Consider the following 10767-nt stretch of genomic DNA (forward strand, 5'->3'; position numbering starts at 1 on the left):
ATTGATTGGCAACACTAAATTGGCCCTAGTGTGGGAATGTGAGTGTGAATGATGTCTGTCTATCTGTGTTGGCCCTGCAATGAGGTGGCGACTTGTCCAGGGTGCACCCCGCCTTCTGCCCGAATGCAGCTGAGATAGGCTTCAGCACCCCGCGACCCCAAAAAGGGACAAGCGGTAGAAAATGGATGGATGGATGTTTTTTTCAATTTTAATTTTGACAGTACCACATAAGATATGTTTTCATTGCTGATGCGGGTTTATTGATTTTTAAATGCGCCAGAAAATAACCTGTTTTGTACACTGTTGATGCAATTCAATATCCAGTAGTGCGTAAATGTGTTTCTGTATAGTATTTATCCAGCAATGGTCATTTGGTGACATAAATTATGGTATTTTGAGAGGTAATCATTGAAGTCGGACATCACTGAAGGCCTAAGTGGGAAACGCACGGTCCGCCACTGACATATATATATATATATATATATATATATATATATATATATATATATATATATATATATATATATATATATATATATATATATATATATATATATATATATATATATATATATATATATATATTAAGGCTAGCACAAATAACGAGTTAACTCATGTGATTAATCACAAAAAATATTGCATTAATCATGTATATACATATGAATGAATCACTCAATTTATATTGGCCGTACATGCTAATTTACCTTATTCGTGCATGGTAACCTGAGAGGTGGCACATTTTTTTATATGTTGATTGGTCAGTTGAATGCATATGTCAGTGCAAATATTATTGAGGAGACTCGGACTGGTGCGCTTCCTGGAAAATATCACTTAGAAATAGCCGCAGATGGGTGTAGATACAACTGTTTTGAGCAAATAAATGATATGCATTCAAGTAAAACATTAAAATAACAATGATATTGAAATTTGCATTTGTGTCCCAATATTGAGCATTTTTTTTAAGTCAATTTAAACTATGTAAGCGAGTAATATCCTGTGATTAATTGTGATTTAAATAAATTATCAAATAAATTGTATAATTTGACATCATTAATATATATGTGTTCATGCTTCTGGGAATGATAGAAAGGTTTGAGTTTTTGTGTTACAGAAACCATGTTTTGTGTTTTTTGGATGAATGCAACTTTAATAATAAGAGTTTTTCTATGTAAACTTACACAATCACTCCTTTGTATCTCTACCTGGTTCTTAGAATTAGCGCAAGCTCCTTGAAGGCATAATGTGGTTTCTAAATCTTAGTCTGACCTCATCCGCCGGTCAAGAGCATTAGATGGGAGAATGAACTAAACTGGTATGTAGTTATTTCTTGTGTGATGAATTAAAATGGCAACATGTTTGTTCAGCTTTATTTCGCATTCTTCATTGTGATCGAAATCATTCTCAGATGAGGAGACAGTGAGCAAAAGTGCATTTTCAAAATCGTCATCCCTAGAACACCCAGATAAAACAAAAGACAGGTAACAATTGACAGACCAACCAAAAAAAAAAGGTCTGATGTGCATGTCCAAAGGTAAATACACGAGTACTTTGGTTAAACAAGTGATTCATTAGCAGACCTGGCTGAACATTGTCACTGCTCTGCTCCCACATCTGTGTGATGAAATTATATGTATGTGTGATGATACTATACATGTGTTTTGTACTACAAGTCCAGTTCATTGCATATTTTGGTTGTGAAGGCCTCTGCGGGGGGCGGTGAAGGCAAAGAAGGGGAAATGAAGGCCTTCCAACAAAGCAAACTCCAAAACTGTCTGCAGAGGAGCAAAGGGAGGGGGGATTTGGAGGTTACACAGCAGAAATAACATTCTCCCAGCTGAGATTAAGGCAGCAATGCAAAACAACATAGCAAACATCGAGGCCACTTTGGTGCAGGGAAAAAACCTTGATGACCCCCTCAATCTAATTCATTACGTACACAGAAACCCTCGTTGTCCTAAAGTCCAGATGGATATCGGCTAATGTCTTAAATAACATGTTCTATGTTCTGCTTGAGCTGAATTCAAACAAGAAACAGAAAAAGAGGAGTGCCCACAGATAACCACGTCTCAGACAATTACTTTCCTTGTGTGAGAGAGAGAAAGAGGAGGCTCTTTCCCGTGAGAGCACAGGGGAATATTGTCTATTGGGAAAACAGGAAGCGTACTGTTGGCCATCCCGTCCGTCTCCTATAATAAAGTCACGCATCGCACTTTCATGTTGCCGCAGCGCTCCGAGGCTCGATGGGCCAACAGGTGTGTCTTTGTGTGTCAATCCGTCAGCTTGTTTTCATTAAGCCTACGCCATGGAAAGGAAATAGGAGACAGCAATGGCTCCTTGTGTCTCCTCATCGCATGCTTCTTTTCCTTCAAAATAAAAGAGGCACTCATCTTGTTGGATGGTCGGTTTCATCAAGAAAAATGCACTCGTTTGATTAAAGAGGACAAAAGCCTTCAAGGTTTCTTGAAATAAAAGTTTCTGAATGGTGTCTTTGACAGTGAGGACCGAAATGAACCTCTTTTGGTGTGCTGGGTCAGCAGCCGGCCTGCACATCTGACATGAAGTCAAACTCGTTTTGGCCCAGCCAGAGTTCAGGTAGCTCATTAGCTCGGTCTAGTCCGAACTCCACCACCAAGGACATGAGAACCTCCTCATCTACCAGGTCAAAATCAATGACTCCACTTGGACCAGAGCTCTGCATCCCCATGCTGATGCCGGCACCCATCCCCCCTCCACCAGAAGGCCCCAGCATCTGGTTTCCAGTGCCCAAAGGCGATGCGCCGAAGCCCCTTTGAACGCTACCAGTCGTCAGGTGTCCTGCCGACGACCCGGCCAGGTTCTGGTAGTGTGAGTTGAGCTTCTGCAGCTGCATGCTGGCAATGAGGTGCGGCCCCGTCTGGAGGCAGAAAGGCTGGGACTTGGGGGCCGCCGCGAGGGGGGACACGGGAGAGGAGGCACCAGACGACGGGGAGAAAGGCCCGATGGAAGTTTTTGAGGAAGGGTAGTGGAAGTTGAGAGGAGAAGAGGAATTGGAAAGGTCCTTCATCGCAGTGTGGGCGTTGCTGGGGAATAGCAGCGAGGTCATCCCCGGGTCAGGCCAGAACCTGGAGGAGACAAAATAACCATGTGTTAGCGAGCTAGAAAACAACACTTTTTATGAAAACACATTGGCTTTTGGCGGGGATGACATCACAGTGCTATGTGATGAAGAACTTCCCCTGGTGCATACGCCTATCCCTTCACAGGGACAGCTCAAATATATATATACCTACACACAGTCAAACCCGTGTTAGCGGCCACCTGTTTAACGTAGCCAGCAGCCACTCATTTTGCATCCCAAAAACAAGTTTTTGACTCCCTATAGCGGCCACCGATATCAACATTTGCCATACCGCGGTCCGTGAACTTTCATTTCTTGACTGGGATTTGCGTTGGTCTCAACTGGATCCCGACCGGGGGGTCTTGAGCAGCCAGATCTTGCAGCCGCGCTGGGACTAGATGAGTCTCATCGAAGCTCCCTAAGCTTTGGGCAGTTGACTAATCCTCAAAAGTCTGGCATGAATAGAAAACAGCATCCTATTCACGTGACAATACAATGAGCAGGCTTAAATTCAATAGCACTGTTCAAGCTTGCAAAACTGAATTTAAAAAAACGGTTTACTACATTTACAGATACATGCACACGTACATGTATACCTAATTGTTTAAAGGTCAACATGTACGGAAATTCAAAATGGCAGCCAACTTGCATATAGTGGCCACCTGTCTATTTGCTTAATTTCTTTGTTTCCCTTGAGAGGTCACTATAGACAGGTTTGACTGTATATATACACATACTGTATGAATATATATATATATATATATATATATATATACATATATATATATATATATATATATATATATATATATACATACGGATATATATATATATTATGTATTAGGGCTGCGAATCTTTGGGTATCCCACAATTCGATTCAATATTGATTCTTGGGGTTAAATTAAATTTTAAAAAATAAAAATAAAAATAGATTTTTGAAAAATGAGAATCGATACTGAATCGTACAACGTGAGAATTGCGATTTGAATTCGAATCGATTTTTTCCCACACCCCTAATAATATATATTTATATATACATATATGTAAATATATATATATATATATATATATATATATATATATATATATATATATATATATATATATATATATATATATATATATATGTATGTATGTATGTATGTGTATATATATATACATATAATTATATATATGTATACATATATATATGTCTATATATATATATATGTCTATATATATATATATATGTCTATATATATATATATATATATATATATATATATATATATATATATATATATATATATATATATATATATATATATATATATATATATATATATATATATATATATATATATCTTTAACAGGCTCCACTACCTATCTTAAAGTAAAGCCTGAAGCTCTGCCAACTATCCTTTAGTCCGCTGCAGATGTGGTATATCTACTACTTTAAACTTTAGGTAATGTTACCAATTTCTACGCCAACAAAGCAAGAAGCAGGAGTTTGCAGGTAGTGTAAGGGTCTACTTTTCAAAATGTGATCACTCAATGCTAGTTTACACTGGATATGCCATAGACATGCTTCTGATTAGTTTTTGTGATTTTACATGACGATTTCAATACCTCAACATTTGGTTATTAAAACAACAACTAAAGATGCAAGTTACAATCAAACAGCTGGTGTGTAATAAATACATTACTTACAGTGCAAACACTTTGTAGGAATCAAAGAAAAGACAACACTAGCACTTTGAACTAAATGGCAAAGACTTCTTCCTGGGTAAGGCAACACACCCTAGCCCAGGGGTAGGGAACCTATGGCTCTAGAGCCAGATGTGGCTCTTTTGATGACTGCATCTGGCTCTCAGATAAATCTTAGCTGACATTGCTTAACACAATAAGTAATGAATAATTACGCTGGTAATCACAGTGTTAAAAATAACCCTGTATCAACCAGACTACAAAGATATCAGCAAAACCATGCAGCACCAGAAGTCGCATCAATGGTATGAAGTATTTTATTAATTGTTGGTTATCTTCAGAATAACAATGTTATTAAAAAGAATAAGAGACTTATTATACTCAAAAAATGTTGGTCTTTCTTAAAAATGCACACATTTAGTATTCAGTGTTAAAAAATATTGTATGGCTCTCACGGAAATACATTTTAAAATATTTGGCTTTCATGGCTCTCTCAGCCAAAAAGGTTCTCGGCCCCTGCCCTAGCCTATACACTACTGCCATCTAATGTCTTGGAATTTCAATTACATGCTAGGTCTACTATGTAATACAGTACATTACAGTACTTGCAAGTGAGACACAGATGTGTAAGAAAACATGACAACAACTAAACAACACAGCTCAATTATTATCAAACAATTTGAACACATACAGAAATACTGAAAATCGGTTCTGTTGAGTACCGGTATCGATCCCCAGGTTCTGGGATCGGTACTGTTTGATTAAAAAATGAAAGGTACCCATTCCAATGGATATGTGAGTTTGATAATTTTTCATTCCTAGTTAAATGCTATGTGATGAAGAACTTTCCACGTGTGTACGCCCACCACGTCATGAAAAGGGCTTCACTACACAAAGTCTACCAGATGAAGCCTGGAGCTCTGCCAAGTATTAGTGAGTCATGTGAGTCATTGTTCTCTTGTAGGTCGGTGCAATGTGAGGAAGGTTTTACAACAGTTAATTGCTTTTGTCAGCTAATTGCACGGACGATGTGTTTTAAGGGCATGCTAGTAACTCAGCATTGACACGAGTGGAGTAACTGATTAGTTCTCATCTCCTTACCACTAGAGGAGTGATGCCGGTTTAAAATTGGTTAGGTTTTTTTTTGTACTATTTCTGTGTCACACGTCGGCAGGAGAGTCCCCAGATAAACCAGGACCAACTTAATGAAATGATTCTCTTTCAGTTGTTTTTCTGGCGACCACGAGTTCACATCTCGCCACTGCAACAAAGCCGTTGTTGACTTCATTGGGGCTTTATTCTGTGTGTTCTTGTGACCCCAGCGAGGAAATTAAAGGCAGAGCCGCCTGGGAAATGCACGATGAGGTCGGACCACATGACTCGCTCCGTCCAGACAGTGTGTGTGTGTGTGTGTGTGTGTGTGTGTGTGTGTGTGTGTGTGTGTGTGTGTGAGTGTGTGAGTCAAATTAGGCATGAAAGGCCCATGGGTACAAGCAGGCTGAGCGATTGTTTGTAATACTGTGTGTATGTGTGTGAACAAGGGTCGGTCCCAACACAACAGAGTCTTTGATTGGGTCACATGGCAGGATAAATACATAAAAGTGTGTCAGCTGCACAGAAAGTGCGTGAAGGCCAAACAAACACACACTTTGCAAATTGGAGTAACTTATTTCCAAAGTATCCCCAGCACCACCCCTTCCCCCTTCCTTTTCTGTTGGAGAACATAATTGCGACAGGCAGGCGTGCAGCTGCACTCGACTGATAGAGTTAACACACACAATGATACCAAACAGCTGTCATTGGCAGCTTTGTGTGCGTGTGTTTGTGTGCGTGTGTGTGTATTTGTGTGTTCCTTATCCGTGATTACATTCAGGTTCATGCCGCACATTGCATCTCCAGCACACCCAAATTCGATGTGCTGGTGATAATTGATGAGCAAATATAAAAATAAATACATTGAGATGATTGATGGGAATGTTATCAATTTTGAGTGATTGATTTTCTCATATAGCCAGTTACCTATTTTTGCACATGACTGTAATTATGTCACTCTACTTCTACTCCTGAGCCGCTGAACATAAGAGGGAAAACGTTTTCCCAGAGCATGTGCCTTCACTGTGTTGCCTGTACTATTATTTGTCTGACAAATACACACATGGTGACACTGTTGATAAACTACAAAGTTTGACCCTATTCATTGGATTGATTTGACATTTCTCACACAGATCAATGCCTTTGGCCAAACCCCCATTTTTCTGTGCATTCTAAATCACAAAAAACTGCTAGTAAGAGGCGAAAAACAATGCAGGGTAATGGGGGTATGATCTATTCCGTCTGTAAAGCACTTAGAAAAAACCTTCAACAATGTTTTGTATACATGCTCTAAGTATACATGTAATGTAATAACATACACATTCACGATTACATGATATTTACAGTATTTTGCTCATTTTCAGCATTACTGATACTTATTTGATTTTGATTTCACAGAGAGCAGAGCAACGTTCTTCAACAATAAACATTTTTACTAATCACTGCAGACTTCATGAGAGCCATTGACGACTATCCATCCATCCATTTTCTACCACTTGTCCCTTTTGGGTGGGGTGCTGGAGCCTATCCCAGCTGCATTCGGGCGGAAGGCGGGGTGCAGCATGGACAAGTCGCCACCTCATCACAGTGCCAACACAGATAGACAGACAACATTCACACTCACTTTCACACACTAAGGGACCATTTAGTGTTGCCAATCAACCTATCCATTGACGACTACTCCGGGGAAAATGATGATCCAGAACCTTATATTTATGAGTCTGAATCTAAGGAGGATGAGCTACAAGTTCTAGAAGCTGAGTGCAAAGCAGATCCAGCTATTGGGAAACACTAAACCACCAGCATTAGTGCCTAACAAAACATGAGCATAACAAAACAGTGACTTCCAAAGTCCACTCTCATCGGGATGTCGACAGATGGGATGGTTATATCTTCCAGCCCTAGAGTTTTCTTCCCTGTTTAAACGATGAATTCAGCATAATTCATCAATGAAACAAGCATCTTGTCGCATCTTCTTAGCGATATCTTTGGGTTTGAATTGAACATAAAAGTAGCCCAACTTTTCGGCTTATGGCCACAACCTTCTACCATACAGGTGAGAGGCATGATTTATAATCAGCATTAACTTTTACAAACTCAGAGACGATTCAGCAGCAGCTCAGTAGCTTGCATACCTCTCCGTGAGCAAGGCGCTATGCTATACAAGTATTTCCTCTGTGTTATCTCTGACAATAACAATGTCCCTAGGTCACGGCATGTAAATGGAACGTTGGTTGGTTGGTCGGTCGCACAGAAAAGAGAAATACCTATGTGCAGTTTCTCTTTAAGGTGTGGGGATTTAAAGTAATTGGAAAAACATGGTCAGCATCAAGCAAAACAACTTTTGCAACTATTTATCCGTAAGTCATAAATCATTTGTGTAATGATTTTAAAAATGTGATATCTGTGTTATATGTATGCTGGCATGTCTTACAATGTCATTTACACACATATTGAGTTGTTTGTCAGAGCAGGATGTCAAAAAAGTGCCCAAAGTGTTTTCCGTGGATGGCGTTAAGAAGGATGTTGGGAGGACAGCCAATGTTTTTTTCCTGTTCACAGCTGACCCAACCGGCCGTGGCAGGCGTCCTCGTTTCATCTTATTTTAATCCAATCGTCACGCCAGGTAGTAAATCCTTTTATAGGTTGTCTCGGCTGCTTTTGCCGACAGCAGGTATTTGTTGGAATGAACAACTGGCCTCACAACACAGCAAAGATAGACGTGTGTCATGTGTGACAAAACAAGCATCCAGTACTACGCTGCCCCCTGTTGGTGTGGAGGATGAACTATCATTATAAATGAGTGCCTTCAAAAGAAACTATTTCACTTTGTCTGTCATTTTAGGTTTTGTTCGTTATGTAAACATCAAACCCCGGCCTGAATAATCAAGGTGATTAATCCAAAAGACACACACACCACCGAAGTCATGCGTCTAATGCATAATTAAAGTGAGACAAGTAAATTGAAACGTCCCCTGTGTCTCTGTTTATGTTGACACGCTAATTGGAAACAAGTACTTTTTAATACTCTCTAATGAAATAGCACCTTCGTAAAGCGCGTAGTTCACTTCCACAACCTACGATGCATAAGTTTGATCCAATGTGCTGTGCTTAGCTGGAGCCAGTAAATATTTGACCTCATTTCGAGTGTTATGACAACACCGGAGGAGCTCTCCGCCCGTGCACAGGCTTTAGTGCACCACAGACAAATGCATTGCTCTGCACATCACAGTTCTACTGGAGTGACAACAAATAAGTGACTAACCTGTGTGCAAAAGAAACGCCCGGTGCAGACTGCGACTGAAGATCCAGCAGCTAGAGTGCATAAATATTTGACCGGACCGCCACACACTCTCACACACTCAATACTGAGCTCAGTCCTGAATAGGAGCGCTTAAGAGGCGCGTTCTAGTCCTCTCTCTCGCTCTCTCTCTCTCTCTCGCTTGCTCTCTCAATGTGTGTGCATGTGTGAGAGAGAGAGAGAAGCCATAACAAGGCGCTGGATCAGGAAAGGTTTATTTTATGTGAATGGACAAAGATGACCCCCTATTATGCTAAAAGACATTTTAGTCCGAGGCGCTCAAACGCTCGCTTTTGAAGATGTGGCTTTTCATGACGTCATTCCCTCCTCATGGACAAGACCCTGCCTCTGACTCACCTCTTGCTAGATGAGCCTGCTCTGTGTACATGGCCACTTCTTTTGTGAAAAGCAGGCTTCTCTACACATCTTTAATTAAAGTCATCGACTGAAGCGGCGTGATGTTGCTGCTAAAGTGTAAGTGTAATGTCAACACTGTAGCTCACGTTGTTATGCTAATGTTGTTGGCGTTTGTGACCTTCTTTACCCCCTTAATGTTACATTAGTGCGGGGGTCTGCAACCTGCCCTAAAGGCTCCCTGGAGCTTTTTTTTAAAAATGTATGAAAATAGAAAAAAGATAAGGGAACAAATCTATTTTTATTTTAACATGGTTTCTGTAGGAGGACAACATGACACAAACCTCCCTAATTACTAGAAATCCTACTGTTTATATTAATCGTGATTCTCTGATGAGAGTGTTTGGCGAACGTCGTTTTGTCCTACTAATTTTGGCCGTCCTTGAACTCACCGTAGTTTGTTTACATGTATAACTTTCTTCAACGATGCCAGAGAAAGACCTATTTTATGCCACTCATTCCTTGTCTCATTTTGTCCACCAATATTTTTATGCTGTGCGTAAATGCACAAAGGTGAACTTTGTTGATGTTATTGACTTGTGTGGAGTGCTTATCAAGCATATTTGGTCAGTGCATGACTGCAAGCTAATCGATGCTAACATGCTATTTAGGCTGGCTTTATGTACATATTGCATCATTATGCCTCATTTATAGGTATATTTGAGCTCATTTAATTTCCTTTACTCATGTCTAGAGATGTCCGATATTATCGGCCGATAAATACTTTAAAATGTAATATCGGAAATTATCGGTATCGTTTTTTTTTTATCGGTATCGTTTTTTAAAATTTTGTATTTTATTTTTAATTAAATCAACATAAAAACACAAGATACACTTACAATTAGTGCACCAACCCAAAAAAACCTTCCTCCCCCATTTACACTCATTCACACAAAAGGGTTGTTTCTTTCTGTTATTAATATTCTGGTTCCTACATTATATATCAATATATATCAATACAGTCTGCAAGGGATACAGTCCGTAAGCACACATGTTTGTGCGTGCTGCTGGTTCACTAATAGTACTAACCTTTAACAGTTGATTATTCGTTTCTATGTAACTGTTGTTATATTGTTTTACTTTATTTTTTATTCAAGAATGTTTTTTTAATTTATTTATCTTATTTTATTTTTTATTTTTTTTAAAAAGGACCTTATCTTCACCATACCTGGTTGTC

The 10767-nt window shown here is 39.3% G+C and overlaps 1 protein-coding gene across 4 annotated transcripts; it reads right to left on the bottom strand.

Moving 5' to 3' along the window:
- Window positions 1-1353: 1353 nt before the first annotated feature.
- Window positions 1354-9271, bottom strand: cited1 (Cbp/p300-interacting transactivator, with Glu/Asp-rich carboxy-terminal domain, 1). 4 transcript variants are annotated; one of them, XM_062066996.1, is made up of 2 exons: window positions 9141-9271; window positions 1354-3101 (listed from the first exon to the last, which is right to left on the bottom strand). In XM_062066996.1, the coding sequence occupies exon 2, from the start codon at window positions 3080-3082 to the stop codon at window positions 2531-2533; it is 552 nt and encodes a 183-aa protein (XP_061922980.1). In that variant the 5' UTR covers window positions 3083-3101; window positions 9141-9271; the 3' UTR covers window positions 1354-2530. The 4 variants fall into 4 exon arrangements, with proteins under 4 accessions (XP_061922980.1, XP_061922977.1, XP_061922979.1 ...); XM_062066993.1 differs by lacking the exon at window positions 9141-9271 and adding an exon at window positions 8326-8573; XM_062066995.1 differs by lacking the exon at window positions 9141-9271 and adding an exon at window positions 8310-8440.
- Window positions 9272-10767: the final 1496 nt, after the last annotated feature.

Source organism: Entelurus aequoreus, linkage group LG12 (genome assembly GCF_033978785.1).
Source record: "Entelurus aequoreus isolate RoL-2023_Sb linkage group LG12, RoL_Eaeq_v1.1, whole genome shotgun sequence".
NCBI lineage: Eukaryota > Metazoa > Chordata > Actinopteri > Syngnathiformes > Syngnathidae > Entelurus > Entelurus aequoreus.

Excerpts from the sequence above, each read along its gene's own strand:
- cited1 (XM_062066993.1), bottom strand. The coding sequence starts at position 8,474 with ATGAAACGAGGACGCCTGCCACGGCCGGTTGGGTCAGCTGTGAACAGG. Across the intron at positions 3,102-8,325 it reads TCTGACAAACAACTCAATAT|GTTCTGGCCTGACCCGGGGA; the intron begins GTGTGTAAATGA and ends TGTCTCCTCCAG.